Source organism: Tursiops truncatus, chromosome 16, assembly GCF_011762595.2.
Source record: "Tursiops truncatus isolate mTurTru1 chromosome 16, mTurTru1.mat.Y, whole genome shotgun sequence".
In the NCBI taxonomy this organism is placed as follows: Eukaryota; Metazoa; Chordata; class Mammalia; order Artiodactyla; family Delphinidae; genus Tursiops; species Tursiops truncatus.
This window is the reverse complement of record NC_047049.1, coordinates 31,061,524-31,077,808: the sequence shown is the minus strand read 5'-3', so window position 1 is coordinate 31,077,808 and position 16,285 is coordinate 31,061,524. Positions and strand designations below refer to the sequence as shown.

Here is a 16,285-nt window from a genome sequence, read left to right as displayed (position 1 = left end):
GATTAAGTACAAATGTACTGATATCAAGACTATTTGGGGGGTTTCAGGGAAGAGAGCAGGTGTCTGAGGTCAAGAAAGGCAACTTCTGAGCATCAAGGAGATTGGAAGAGGCAAAGTTCTAAAGCCAGGGAAGGTTAGGAGAGACTTGCTTCATCACTGGGCCCTGGGCTCCCAGGACTTGTGTTTCTGCCAGAGTGTTGAGTATTTGCTTTGGCGGGAACCTAACAGGTCTTCTGGTTCAGCCCTGCATGATCTAGAAAAGGAGAAAAGAGCAAGTTGTCCAAAGTTACACAGTCATTTAGTGGCTAGGCATTGAAGGACCTTGTATGCAGGCTCGGTAGTTTGCAGTTCTTCTTGTTGATGATGGAGAGCCATGAAAATATTTAAGCAAAGGTATTTCAGAACAGTTCTCTGGTGGAGGTTGAGAGCACCCCGTGGAATTAGGAATTCAGGAGACTACTTAGAGGCTTTTGTTCTAGGACAAGCAAGAGATGACCAGGGTCTGAGCTGTAGCCATGTACATAGAGAGGGGCAAAAATATTTGAGAGACACTTAAAAGAGAGAATTAATAAGTTTTAGAGATTAACTTTTTTTGTAGAGTTTGAAGGAAGAGGAGGAATCAAGGATGATCTCCAGTGTGTGTGGGTTAGGCCAAAGGGTGAATAAATCATGAATCTCCCTGTCTTCCGCCCAAGTAAAAAGTAGAGGAAAAGAAGGGGCCTGGGTGAGGGCATGAGCAAGGAGACAGTTGAGTATGAGGAGGCCAGACATCCATCCTGAAGTCAGATAGATCGAATTGCCTCTGAGCACCTAATGTTTGTATCCAGCATCTCCAGTGCTGCTGGGTCATCTACAAAGTGACAAACGTTCCTCCTAATTCCCCAGGATCCAAATTGAATGTCACCGTCTCAGAGAGACCTTCCCTGACTGCTTACATTGTTCCCTTACCCCATACTGATTCCCTATCACTGCATCTGCCATGTTCCTTCACAGCAGTTACCATGTTTGGGAATTTGTATTTACCTGTTTATGTTCTGATTTATTATGTGACTCCCCACTAGTCATTAGGCACTTTAAGGTTGAAGACTATATTTTGTTCCTTATTATATATCTAGCACAGTGAGTGTCAGACAGGACACTCGTGTAATATTTGCTGAGTGAATCAAAGACTGTGTGGTATGGCTGAAGCACCTGGAGATGTTTATTCTAGAGAAGAAGCCATTCGAAGGACCTCACTTCTTAATTCTATCCTTGAAGTTTCACAGAACAACTCTGTTTCCCCTTTTTTTAATATTTAAAAACTTGCACTGTGTGGCCACCCGGAGAGACTTAGGAAGCCACAGGAAATGGATCACATCTTCATCACTCCAGGGTTGTCTCTCCGTGACTGGACAAGACAGGCTTGGGAGGTCATCACGGGAGGTGTCCGAGTGGAAAGTGGGCCTTGTGTGTGGTACATGGGGGGGGGTATCTTTAAGCACTGGATTGGATGTTAGATTATATGACCTCTGGGGTCCCTTTAAAACCTGAGACTCCATGATTCCATATTTTCCGATCAAACCTTTGGGTACCTAACAGGTTCAGTCTGCTTTGATTTCTTTTCTTTTTTAGAACTTGGAGGGAAAATGTATTTGTTCTCTTTAACTTTTCTTTTTTTTTTTTGGCTGTACCGCTCAGCTTGTGGGGTATTAGTTCCCCAACCAGGGATTGAACCCGGGCCCTCCGCCAGGAAATTCCCTCGTTTGCTTTTGATTAAGTAGATTTTAGACAAGATTGGGTGTGTTCAGGGTGGTATGGCCATAGACAAATTAGGTAGATTTTAAAAGTCAGGACGGGGTGTTTATTCTTTAGCTCCAAATTGCAAAGGAATCCCCTAATCAACTGTCTAGGCTTGCTGACTGATTGGCAATGTGAGGTCAATAAATATTGTGTGACCTACTGAGTTCTGGAAAGTGACCAATGGGTCAGTCACCAGACTTGGTATGCTGGTCAGCATTTCTGAATGTGATAAGATTTCATCAGTGCCCAAGGGGAACTCAACTACCTGATTTAATGCTATCTTGATCAGTGGCAGAAAAAAATAAAATAAAATAGTAATCATCCTTTAAGGGTGTGATTTGGTTTTAGCTGTTGCCCTATAGAGGAAGAGTCTTCATCAATGTCTGTAGCCTTGTGGTTTTCACTGAGGGCTGTATAGATCTGTCCATATCCAGGACATTTTTATATTTAAGCCAGTAGAAAGAGATTTTAGACTTATCCTCCCAATGCATCTGTTCTAGAAAAGGAAAGTGTGGTGGATAGTTTACTTAGCTTACTGCTGCCATAAACACTACTAACCTCAAGAGTAACTCCTCTTCCCTGACGAAGTTGATCTTAGGTGGAATGGGGTTGCAGGGCTAAAACTTGGAGAGCACTGAGTAACTATGTGCTATCAGTAATTTATTCCATACCCCTCCCCCCCACCTCACTGACCCTCAAATATCTTTTTAACAATTCTTTGTCTAGGAAGCCTTCCATTCCCCACTTCCTGCACATTCTCCACCTCAGATTAGATTAGGTACTGTTGCTGTGTACTTCCATAGAACTTTGTGCTTCCCCATCACGCTGAATTGTAATTGCTTTTAATATCATTTATCTTCCCTTCTAGACTATAAATTCTGTGAATATGGAGATTATATCTATTTTATTTTCACTGTATTTCTACTAAAGCCTTGTATGTGCCTGGCACATGGAAGTTGCTTAGTACATATTTGATAAATAGGTGAGTGGATGTATGTATGTATGTATGTATGGATGGATGGATGGATGGATGGATGGATTGAAGGATTACTACCTCCCCGCTACAGTCAAATGCCTAATAGATTTGGTCATTCTTAAAATTAGGATGGGCTCCTTTTGTTTTCAAATGAGGAGAACAGTGTTCCCTTTTCAAGAAGTAACTGTGAACGTTAGAGTAGTCAAGAGTCCAAGTATCTTAGAAATAACTCTTACCTGAGGCATAGTCCCTTCGCGGAACACTTGGAGGTGCTTTGACTTTCAGCCTGTAAATAACAAATTAGACAACTGGTCAGTGAGTAGGACAACTGTTGTCAAGGTCCATGATATAAGCATGTTTACAGATAATGGATAGATAACTAATAGAATAATAGCTTCTTTTGGACTCATCACATTGAAAGACTAAATGTACTGTAAACATAGCGAAGCCATTAGTGAGCGGTTTCCCACCTCTCCCCATCTCCCCGGTGTGGCTGTGACTCGACAAAAGTGAAGTTGGGAGGTGAAAGGGCTCCGAGAGGCCAGAATACATGTAAGTGCTGAGCTCAGAGGTCCAAGGAAGGTAAATATTGATTGGTTGATAGGAAGGGAAGAGAAGATGAACTCTATTTTAACAAATAATTTAATAAACGCTTTAAATAATAGTAAAAAAATTAGCTATAATCAACAGTTTAGCTGTAGGTGGGACTGAAATTATTTTTGTACTATTGAAAAAATGCCAAATAAGTGAGCAGTGAGTGTCTCCAGGTTGGGGATTGTGATATTTAGATTAGAAGTTGAACTGTTTCAAGCACTCTCAAAACTGCTATCTTTATGCACATATAAAATGTTCTGAATATGCACAATGCTTCCCCACTCATTAAAAGGAGAAAACTAAAATTACATTTCAAAAATGTATCCCAGTTTTTAGGCTTTTTACAAGTTCTGACAACACTTTCTCTTTCATTATTTGAAATGTGTAAGGTTTATAGTAAATTATTATTTTTAATAATAGTTACCCATTTTATTTAAGAATGATTTGCTTAGTGAAATTTAAAATATATATAAATAAACCTATATAAAACTCAGTAGCCTTCATATACTAAAATATCACATCTCTTTATATAAGCAGTGTATAAGGTAACCATTACATACAAAACATATTTCATTTTTGGGGGAAAAAAGCGGTACAGAAAATCACGTTTGATTACAAAAAACAAGCCTTATAAACCAGAACTGTAATGTTGCAAAACTAACAATATTTATATTTGCCTAGAAATTCTGCTTTTTGTTTCACCAAAGGCTCTCCTGTTTGTTATTTCATTTAATTCTCAGCAAGCCAGCAGGGCGAGCTGGGAAGACATTGTCATTAGACCTATGATGAGGTCCAGAGAGAGATTGTCCGAGGTGATGAAGGGAAGAAAAACAAAAACAAAAGTGTATCTGGTGCGAGATCTGTTCATGGAACATTAAGATTTCAAAAAACACAAACCAACTATTACTTTTTATTGCCTTCCTTTCAAAAAAGAAAAGAAAGGGTATTTTAATACCCCCAAATGTGTGAAGGTCATCATCTCAGAATAAATGACAGATTCAAGAGATTACTGTTGTTCACTGAACACCGACCAGGAATAAGAGGTGTGGTTTGGGCCTCACTGAGCAGCCAGCAGCTGCATGCCAACCCCCAACACTTCAAGGTCCTTATTTTCTCGTTTGACCATGAACCAGTGACAACTCTGTTCTGCTCTTCTGTTAGGAAACCAGTGTGCTCAACTGTGCTTCCTCCTTTCAAGGTGGCACCTGTTACTTGGTTACGAGTGAGAGCTTAACTTTGGGGCACTTAGACCCAAAGGGCCATTGACTTCACCCAGGGTAATGACTATGGCAGCCATATTTCCCAAGCTGAGAAGAAAACATGGTTTGTCAAGTAGAAGTACATTTAGGGACAATGGGCAGAATGACGTAGAAATTATATGGAAAACTTTGAGCTCCATGGCTTCTGTTAAGTATGACTTGCCATGGAATAAAGAGACATTTTATACAAAGACTTCATAGTATTGAGAGAATTGGTGTATTGTAAAATTGGCAACTGTGGGATAATTAATCTAGAATTGCTAGTAATTGAAACAATGACTAGCAGGGTTCTCTCATTTCAATGAGATTCTATATATATCAGAAATAAGAAATGAAAATACTCACACACCTCTCCCCATCATAGGACAGAACATGAAGACAAATTCTTCTCCTGTATGAGGTGACAACTGCCCCACAAGCAGAAGACCATTTTAACTATTTTATGGTGATCAGTTATACATATTGAAACTCGTTTACATTTTATAGCCTAAAAACACCACAAAAAGTGATTTCTTACTCTTTTTTTTTTAAATTTTATTTATTTTTTGGCTGCATTGGGTCTTCGTTGCTGCGTGCAGGCTTTCTCTAGTTGTGGCGAACGGGGGCTACTCTTCTTTGCTGTACGCAGGCTTCTCATTGTGGTGGTTGCGAAACACAGACTCTAGGCACGCAGGCTTCAGTAATTGCAACACACGGGCTTCAGTAGCTGCAGCACGCAGGCTCTAGGGCACAGGCTCAGTAGTTGTGTGGTGCACGGGCTTAGTTGCTCTGCGGCATGTGGGATCTTCCCAGACCAGGGCTCGAACTCGTTTCCCCTGCATTGGCAGGCAGATTCTTAACCACTGCTCCACTAGGGAAGTGCCTGATTTCTTACTCTTAAGTTTAGCAAAGACCAAAAAAGAAAAAAAAAAGATACTCTGTTCTGAAGGCACAAGGAAATGAACTCTTATCCACTATTGGTGGTACAAAATTTTTGGACAGCAATTTGGCAATATCAAGCAAAATTTCAAGGGCACAAATCCTTCTACCCAGAAACTAGAAATTTCAGTTCAGGAATTTAGCTTTCTGGTACATTCAAAGTCTGCAAAGGATATTTATTAAAGTATTATTTGTGACAGGTAAACTAAAAGAAATGGCCACAAAATTTTGATAGATATTATCAAATTGGCCCCCAAAATGTATGTTTAAACTCCTACTCCCACTTTAAAAAATGTCCATCAATATGTAGCTGGTTAAATTAATGATAATACATTTATAGTAGACTATTAATTATCTGTTTAAAAGGTATATGGTGGGCTTCCCTGCTGGCACAGCGGTTGAGAACCTGCCTGCCAATGCAGGGTTCAAGCTCTGGTCCAGGAAGATCCCACGTACTGCGGAGCAACTAAGCCCATGAGACACAACTTCTGAGCCTGCACTCTAGAGCCCATGAGCCACAGTTCCTGAGCCCGCGAGACACAACTACTGAAGCCCATGTGCCTAGAGCCCATGCTCCGCAACAAGAGAAGCCACCACAATGAGAAGCCCATGCACCACAACGCAGAGTAGCCCTACTCGCCATAACTAGAGAAAGCCCGTGCGCAGCATGAAGACCTAAAGCAGCCAAAAATAAATAAATAAGTAAACTTTAGGAAAAAGGTATATCGTTATTTTTACATACTAACAAAGAAAGATGTCCATGATTTAGCATTAATTAAAACCAACAAAGCAAGTTGGTAGAATGTGTATGTTGCCACTCATGATGAAAATGTATGTACTATATCTATGTCAATGTGTGTATGTGAGTATGTAAGCATACACATATAGATATATAAACCAAATTCACTCATGCTGTGTCCATTTCTGGGGAGCGGGTTAGGGTGGGGATAGGAGAAAGTGAGAGATTTTGACTTTGTACAATTCTGAACTCTTTGATTTTTTTTTTTCCTGGTGAATCTGTATTACTTTCATAAAAACAAAAACAAAAAAGCCTTAAACAAAATCTTAACAGAATACCATTTCCCCTTTCCTCTTGACTTAGATTTTGAGTGGCAAATGCTGGTATGTACAATGTACAATTTCTATTCTCTAAAAAGCAACAAAAAGAACCTTAGGAGCTTGTGTGTGTGTCTGTGTGTGCAGGAAGGTTTGGAATTCTAACTTGCCCTCTCCAAGTGCCAATTGAAAACACCATTTTAAGGCCATAATTGAAAAAGCAGAAATCAAAATATGGAAACAGTTATGGCATCCTAAAGAAGTCAGGCTGTGTTCTTGCAGCTTCTCTTTTGGACTTCTCCAAGTGTGTCCTAGTGACCCTTGGCTAAGTGGTCAGAGAAGCTGATTGTCCTGCTTTCCAGGAGTGAGAGAGAAAAGCAAGGTGCCTGAGTACCACCCACTCATTCACCATGTTTCCTGAATGTGGGTCTGACCACCATGACTCTAGCCATGAGTAAGAAAGTGTCGCATGCTAAAGAGGTTGCAACTCATCACTCGGGTAACAGGGAAGTTTTGTGTTCTTCCACTTAGTGCAGGCTGACATAAGATGTTATTCACATAAATAAGTGTTCACATAGTGCTATGGCATCTAACTTACTTTTTGATCTTGTTCATTATTCCACCTTCATTGTTCTTGATATCATGGACCATTTTTTGAAGCTGCCTGTAAGAAATGAAATTAAACATAAAATATTAACAACTAGGTTGATTTTTTAAAAAGTCTTCTCTCCTTCTTGAGTATAAAAAAAAAAGAGAGAGAGAAAGAAACACCTTACCATAAACCCCCAAACACCCGTTCAACGCCCCCACCCGTTGAAGTCTGGGTCAGTCTCAGGCTGTAAGAGGAATTCTGATTCTCAGATCAGAACAGAATATCTGTTCTGAGGAGACATGTGAGCTCTCATAAGCCTCACTGTTTATCACTTATTGTCCTCGGAGCATCAACATTGCAAGGATGCAGCTACCTTGAAGGACACAGTATAGACAGAAATCAGCCTCAAGATGTTTTTTTCTTGGTTAACTTTACTAGGTAGAATCTGGAAAATTGCACAGATATCTGAAACTTCTGCAGAACAAAAAGTAATATGCACAAAATCGAAAGATAAATGCCATGCTGGAAGAAATATTTGCAACACATAATAATAAGAAGAACTACATGTTTTGATTAACAAAGAAATCTTACAACTCAGTTAAAAAAGTTTAAAAATGTGGTAGGAAAATGAGCAAAAGATGTGAATGCAGAGCTAACAGAAAAAAAATACCAGTGGCCAACAGACCAATGAAAAGTTATTTAACATCACTTACATTTAAAGAAATCTAAATGGAAACAATGAGATATCATGTTCTACCTATCAGATGGGCAAAACTTAAGCATAATAATCCCCAGGATTGACAAGTATATGAGAATACAGATATTCTTGGGAATATAAATTATTACAATCAATATCTGTCAAAACGTAAAACCACTCTGCCTTTTGACCTGGAAATTCCACTGCTAGGAATTTACCTTATGAACATAGTCACAAGCTATACAAACATTATACATATCAGCATGTTTATTGCAGAATTATGTGTAATAACCCTACTCCTTCCTGCCTTTCCCACTAAAAACACCTGGGAACTACCTAAATGCCCATTTATCATTAAAAGGGAACTAGTTAAATACACATTGATAAAACCATAAATGGAATACCACAGACCTTAAAGAAATACATCTATATTGCTGATATGTAAAAATACTCGAGATATTAAATTAAATGAAAATGGAGGATGAGGAGAAAGAAAAGAAAGAAGGAAAATTCAGAATATGCATATATTTTTTTGTGGGAAAAAAAGACATACATACATGTGTGCTGATATGGGCGTAACTTTTTAGAAGGATATGCAAGGAGTTGTTAAATGGTTTTCAAAGCTAATTGTAATGAGAAAAGTTTACAAATTAGAAAAAGGGTCAGAGTATAGGACCATGTTTTGTTTTCTTAATAATGATTTTCTAACTTAAAATATATCTAAATAAAATTTCACATGGTTCTGCCTTGAAAGAGTTACATATTTGAATTTACCTTCCAGGTAAGCCTTTCCTTTGTTCTGAGAAAACTATTTCATTGGGCCCTTTAGTTAATGAAATGTAAACTTGTATATAGCCATTGTTCTAGAAGAAAATGGACTTTTTTCATTAAAAAAATGCAGATTTTTCTCACTTTGGGAGCTAAGCCCTCTGTTAGCTAATATGAAGAGTGGTGCATAATTAGGCTTAGCATAGGTCTAGGAAACCCCATTGATTGGAACTGGAATCTGGGAGAACTAGTCTCTTGGACTATGTATGGATTTATGACTCATATGCTGCAAAGTTTTTTGGTGTAGGGATGGAGCAGTTGAGAGGATGAGAGGACAGCTTGTCCGAGGAACTCCGCCTGGCCTGGCCTGTTTGCGTCCTCCACTAAGTGTTAATCTCAGGCTAACTCTCCTGTGCTGATGTTCTGCTGTAGTTGTTTCCTGAGGGCCACTGGGCATCAAGGAAATGGCGGGAGATTTATTGCATAAGTGATAGACATTCCCTCTCTCAACAACCTTGGGAAAAGGGAGATTGTCATACAAGAAGTGGGAACTTAGACTGGGGATTTGGGGGAGCTCTTTTCCCTTCTAGGTCTAATCACTGTGAGGACCTGGAGACCTGAAGAGCAGAGACAAACCTGAGGGGTTTTCAATGGTGGGAAGCTGGAGGGGTGGGGAGGTAGCCCTGAACCTGAGACTGGGTCTGGGCTTCTGCGTTGAGAAGAGCCATCCACAACGCCATCCGTAGCCATTTTCAACGAGATAATTCTCTTTATTGTCTCTAAATCTTCAGTAGTATCCTGTCAGGATCTGTAGCCCAGCCTTGGTTGGGCTGTGGGGAAGAGTGTGTCCCATTGGCACAGAGCAGTGGAGTGCAGAGGGAGGACAAGCTGGAGAGTGGAGTAGAAAGAGAAGAGAGACTTCTTTCAGGACATCCTTAAGGCTGCATCTTGGGGAATCATTTACATAACTGGGGGACCCACTGAGGGGCCCAAGTTCAGATATGGGAAGGTCAGTGCAAGTCATAATTTGGGTAACAAAGGAAATGAGGCCACATCTTATATCGCTAGTTAGGGAGGCTGGGCATGTTGACTCCATAAGTGTGAGAGCGCAGCAAAGCACCAGGCTCAGCGGCAGAGAGAGAAGGATGGATGAGGGAGAAGAGGACCAACTGGCCCATCAGAGACACACAGAGGGTCCTTCAAACTGGACTCTTGAGTTACCTCAGAACCATACAGTATTCTAGAATTTGTTCACGTACATCCTGTACAAACCCCTTTCTCCTTTACCGGAGGAACTATAGAGAATCTGTGAGATAGAGGAATGGGTGAAAATGAAAAATAGGAGGTCTGGGAGTAGAGAGGAAATGAGATTGAGAGAGAGGTTGAAATGGATTGATTGGAAAGAACTTGAATAATTTCAAGTGGAGAGCAGAGGGCACCTCTGGTTATAAGCTGACTGTAACCGAGTGGAAAGTCTTTAGCCTAAGTTAATGCCTAAAGGGGTAAAAGGCCAAAATGAGCCAGAGTGAAGGATCCTATCAGAGGCCTGTCAAGAGTGGGACACAGGCAGAGTAATAGGGAGCCAGAGGCTGATTTGCATAAGTGAAACCTTTGCTGTAGGCGTAGACAAACAGATGTTACAAACAGTTGCAAAAAATTTGAGGTAATTTTGTCATTTGTTCAACTTGGTAGCTGATGCTTCTTGGCATTTCCTAATTACTTTTAATTATAGATTATTAAAATAATTATAATCTATAACTATAGTAAATCGTTGAATTTTTCTCCTCCCTCTGCGTCTCATTCACACAAATCCTGACGTCCACAGACTGCTCAGTTACAGCTGCCAAACTTAGGTTACCTTACAAGTCAGTGTCCCCCAAACCAAGAAAATGTGGTAACGCTCTCAGCTCATTCTATCAACTCTTCATACACTGTGCGATGCACAGCTTTTGCTGCCCTCTAGTATCTTCTGCTCCATTTTGGAGCACATTTTTTCCTCTACCACAACTTGAAGGATATGCAATAGCAAAGAAATGTGCAACTGGACTGTTTCAGGAGAGGATGCTCTCGAGCTGAACATCAGTTGTTTCACCGTGATAAGTTGTGTGTAGGTGAAAATAGGTAAGGCATAAAAAAGTTGCACTTTGATTTTTCGTTTCTGAGATATCCTTCTATGGTTGGGAGAATGCATAATAGGATCGCAATGTTCTAATTTTTTAAAGTTGTGAAGAGACAGCCATGTGTACGTAACAAAATAAAACAAAGGACATAGCTTATCTAATACACATTTTAAAACAATATTAATATGCAATTTTTAAGCAGTATGGCATTTAGGCGTTTAAAAATGGTGAGAAGGTAATATAAATAATTATATTTATTATTCCTTGTATAAACCAAATTGAATTTTATATTCTCTCCTTGGTCATTGTTTTAAATTTTTTTTTCAAGGTTTTGAGTTAATATCAACAAATTTATTTAACAACACACTGTAGTGTGTTGGCTGAGCCTGGATCTCAATAAATTTAGATCCCATGAGGTCCTGAGAGAGGAAAAATCATCATTTGAAAGTTACCAGCAGTTTTTTGCCTTCAAAGAAGCAGTTTACTTTAGAATCTGATAGACCCGTGGTCCTCACACCAAACTGCACCGGAATCACCTGGAGGCCCTTTGAAACCCAGAGTTTCACTCCACCCCCGGAGTTTCTGATTGGGTACATCTAGGTGGGGCTGGAGAATTTGCATTTCTAACAAGTTCCCAGGTGATGCTGACTCTACTGCTCAGAAGCCCACCCTTTGGGTTCAACTGTGACGAATCATACCTTTTCCCACTGCGGGCCTTTTAGTTGTGTCAAGTAAAGCAAATACCTGCTTGAGGAAAATTAAAATCTTTGTTAACCCCATGCAAAGTTTCAGACAGAGAAGCTGAGTGGTCAGTTTGGTAACCTAATTTGGACGTATTCTTTACCAGACTGTCACTTCTTTATGGGACCTGATTTTTCTCTGTGGGAATTTAGACTACCTTGTGCCTGTATATTTTTATTTTTCTTATAGTCACACACTTTCTTCTTGAGCCACAGTTTGTAAAAGCTGCAGAGTGGAGATGAAGGGGCTACAGGAAGGATGTGCCCCTGACACTGTGCAGTAGTCCAGAAGCAACTGGACCTGCTCTGAACGGAGTGCTATGGCTGGGATTTTGTCATTCCTCATATGGTGCTCTAACACGGAATAGCACGGAATGTGGTGGCATTGGGATGAAGACACAACCATAGCGCTATCTGTGGGGGATGAGCTGTCCTTGCTGTCACTCATCCTGCAAAGACTCCAGTCCAGAAACCGGCAGTGAAGAAAACGAGGATATGGTCGGCAGGTCTTGGGCTCTGGTACCGGGATGTTTCCTGTCTACCTGGGGCCTCCTGGTTGCTGGTCCCTGGACTACAGGTTGAGTTGACCTCTAGTAGCATTCATTCTCGTGATGCAGAGGTGAGCTGGCACTCGACGTGGTCTCTGGCTGGGAGCAAAGCAGGGAGGACCTGAGGAAGTGTCCAGGACACTAAGCGAAGCCTTGACTAGTAGCAAATATGTGTCATTCTTTGTGTTATACTTCCCTTCTGTTATTCCTCAAACTTCAGTGAAGTCTTATTAACTCTGTTAGGACTGGGGGGAAATAAGGGATGGGTTGGTGGAAAGAGGTGGAAGGAGCCCAAGAAATCCAGATGGAACCTAGAAGATACCCTCTGCACCAGAGAATGGCTCCTAGAGACTGGTGAATGGATCTGGACACAAGCAAGAGCCAGAGTAGAGATGTGGGACGTGCAAGCAGCCCCAGGACACTCAGAATCCCAGGGGAAGGAAGTCTGTAAAAGTGGGCTAGGGCTACTATGATTTGAATGGCAAAAGATAACCATTTTTCTTTTCTTTTTTTGTTTTTTCTTTTCTTTTTTGGACTCACAGGTAAGTAGTGGCTGGTTACACAGGCTGTACAATTTTTAATTTCTGATGATTTCTGATTTAAAATGTAATGTGTGCTAAGTAAAAGAATCCAATCTGAAACAACTACATACTGTATGATTCCACCTGGAATCTGGAAAAGGCAAAACCACGGAGACAGTAAAAAGATCAGAGGTTTGTTAGGAGCTCAGGAGGAGGAAAGGATTTTTAGGGAACATGGGATTTTTAGGGCAGTGAAACTATTTTGTGTGAGACTGTTAATGGCAGCTGTATGCAATACATGTTCATTGTAGATGAACTTGGGTAGATTTCCTCCAGGCCGGAAGGTACCCCAGAATTGGGTTTTATTATTATTGTTGTTGCTGTGGGTTTTTTTTTTTTTTTTGGTAGTGGCAGGGAGGGTTAACTGAGAACACTCCCGAGCCTGACATGGCTGGTTGGCATGGAAGTATGGCTTGGTGGGATGCAGAGCTCCACTAGGGCTGGGATTGGGGTGGGGGGCACTGGGAGGGCAGCTGCACGTGGCCAGATCAGCAAAGAGTAGTCCAAAAACAGACATATTTCACTAAAAACCTTTCTAATAATTTTTATTATATACAGGACATGATTTAAAATATGCTATCATCTGCAAGAGTGCTTTTTTTTAAAGTTTAGTAGAAAAAAAATCAGAAAACATCTTGTTTTCCTTTTAGCTTCTTATTGCACTCAGAGAGGACCATGAAAAGACAGGTTTTAGTGTATTTTTTTTCACTCTGTTTTTCTAGAAAAAGTGGAATGTAAAGCAATGTTAATCTGAGAAAATCCCTATTTAATCTGGATTTCGGAATGGATTAAAGAGGGTTTCATATTCAAGCAACTCTTCACAAACAAAAAGAGCAGGCAACTCCTTCCTCCTTCTTCCCCCCCACATCTTAACCTCAAGCCCAGTTCTGGAGTTTCATCCTTTCAGTATGCGCGGGGCTGGTCCTTCTCCTGCAGCCAAGATCCACGCCTACAGCTGCCCCTTTGCACCAGGAAGAAGCTGCCTCCGCCCGTGTACCTCTCCAATCCACGCTCTGAAGCTGTGTCAGGGCCTATTCAGCTAATGTTTCTAAAACCCAGCTTTCACCAGGCCGCTCCCTCCTCAAGGGCCTGCAGCACCCCAATGTCTATTGAATCAAGCCTGGCTTTTTGTTACTCTTGGCTGAGAGTTACTCAGTCTCACCCTGAGTTCCCGGAACTGCGAGGGTGACTGCCTGTGAATTAGCTACACCTGCTTGGTTGGGTACTCTTAGGACATCTACCTGTGTTCTCCTCACAACTGGCCTGGTATCTCCAACTTCTATGTTTCTTAGATCAAATCGGAGTAGAAATATCTCTAATATTGTCTTTGGTATATGGAGAGGCAAAGAGAACATCCAGTCTCTTAACTACTTCACGCTATGAATGGATTTTTTTAAATGTAACTCTCATCACTAGGTCTGCTGATTCTTTAGCTGACTTCCCCCTTTTACTTGAGTTTAAATGATCTCATTATTGACTCTGGATGTCTTTTTTAAGATGCTACTAATCATTTTATGGTATATTTTATTTTTGTTATTAAATTTAGCAAGTAATTAAATAATCTGGTGTTCTTGGATCTTCAGGCTTGAAATTTCCAAGCTTTTTTTTTTTTAACTTTTTCTCTCTCTCACTGACTATTCATCTCCTCTCACCAGTTACATCAATTCATCTTTAGATGCATCTTACCCATCTCTGTACCCTCCTGTCCACTCCTTCAGCTACAGCCATTGTGATCTCATGGATGATGGACTATGCCAGTGGTCCCTCATCTTTTGTTTTTAACTTTTTATTTTATATTGGAGTATAGTTGATTAACAAGTTGTGCTAGTTTCAGGTGTACAGCAAAGCGACTCAGTTATACATACACACGTATCCACTCCTTTTCAAATTCTCCTCCCATTCAGGTTGCCACATAACATTGAGCAGAGTTCCCTGTGCTGGTCATCCACTTTAAATACAGCAGTGTGTACATGTCAATCCCAAACCCCCTAACTATTCCCCCCGCCCCGCTTCCCCCTCGGCAACCACAAGTTCGCTCTCCAAGTCTATGAGTCTGTTTCTGTTTTGTAAATAAGTTCATTTGTATCATTTTTCTTTAGATTCCTCATATAAGCGATATCATACAATATTTCTCTCTCTCTCTGTCTGACTTACTTCACTCAGTATGACAATCTTTAGGTCCATCCATGTTGCTGCAAATGGCATTATTTCATTCTTTTTTTTAAATAAGTTTATTTATTTATTTGTTTTTTATTTTTGGCTGTGTTGGGTCTTCGTTGCTGTGCATGGGCTTTCTCTAGTTGAGGCAAGCAGGGGCTACTCTTCATTGCGGTGCGTGGGCTTCTCATTGCAATGGCTTCTCTTGTTGCAGAGCACAGGCTCTAGAGTGCAGGCAGTAGTTGTGGCACACGGGCTTAGTTGCTCTGCAGCATGTGGAATCTTCCCGGGCCAGAGATTGAACGTGTCCCCTGCATTGGCAGGCAGATTCTTAACCACTGCGCCACCAGGGAAGCCCTATTTCATTCTTTTTATGGCTGAGTAATATTCCATTGTATATATGTACCACATCTTCTTTATTCATTCCTCTGTGGTCCCCCATCTTGTCTCCCTACCTTCAGTCTCTCCCCTTCCCCATGTTCATTTTCTTAAATTGCTTTTATCATGTCATTCCACTCATGAATAGTCTTCGATGTCTCCCTGTTGCTTGCAGGATAAGGTAAAAACTCATTAGCTTGGCATTCAAAGGCCTTCAAAATTTGGACACCAAACATTTTAGACATAATTAACCCACTGTTATGAACACACAATTGTTCCCATTCCATCCCACCAGCCCACGGCCCAGCTCAAGTCATCCCTTTCCCCTTACAGATCATTTCTTGATCTGTACACAGGAAAGGCACAGGAAGGGAGGCCACTTAAGGAAAGAGCACTGGATTGAGAGTCTAGAGATGCAGATTCTACTCTAATCTCTGAAGCTTCCTGGCTGTGCAAATCTGAGCAATTCTTGTCACACTTAATGCTTCATTTTCTCCTGTAAAATGAGAAGGCTGGATTACACGGACATTCAAGTCTTTCGCAGCTCTAAATTATATTTCTATATATCCTGAATTCATAGCACTCACGTAGTACTTAGTCATTTAATCTCCAGTGCTATAGCAATTTTTGAATTATGATTTGGTTCACATGACATCTTTTGTATTTTATATCTTAAACTGTTTTTTTGTCCTAAACTGAGAATAGTTTTTTTGCTCAGTTTATGAAAGTAATACAGCTAATTTTTTAAAATTCATGTGATACAGATAGATAACAAGTGAAAACTACTCATAATTCTTTGCTGGGAACAGGGAAGATCAGAGAGCTGTAAGAATCCTAAAAAGGGAGTGACTCCTTTGAGGTTTTAAGATGAAGTGACCTGAGAGCTGGGTCTTGATGGGAAAATAAAAATTCACCAGGCAGAAGAGTGAGGAACAGCAGCTAAGTAGTGGGAACGGCAACTACAAAGGTTCAGAGGAAATTGTCTGAGATGTTTGGGGTCTAGTGAGAAGCTGAGAGTGCCAGGAATTGGGGGTATGGGGGGAAGGTGCCGTCAAAGCTGAGGCTGGGTTGGGGGGATACAGGGAGTCAAGGACCTTGTTAGTCAGGCCAAGGAGATGGGGT

General features: G+C 40.7%; 1 protein-coding gene across 4 annotated transcripts in view; it reads right to left on the bottom strand.

Annotated features, from left to right (window-relative positions):
* BLNK (B cell linker) overlaps nucleotides 1-16,285 on the bottom strand; it is a 72,992-nt gene that overhangs the window by 42,623 nt on the left and 14,084 nt on the right. For all 4 annotated transcript variants that reach the window (XM_033842486.2, XM_073794145.1, XM_033842484.2 and 1 more), the window contains exons 2-3: nucleotides 7,181-7,246; nucleotides 2,992-3,041 (exon numbers count right to left, since the gene is read on the bottom strand). In XM_033842486.2, the coding sequence (XP_033698377.1) occupies nucleotides 2,992-3,041; nucleotides 7,181-7,246 (116 nt within the window). The remainder of the gene's footprint in view (nucleotides 1-2,991; nucleotides 3,042-7,180; nucleotides 7,247-16,285) is intronic.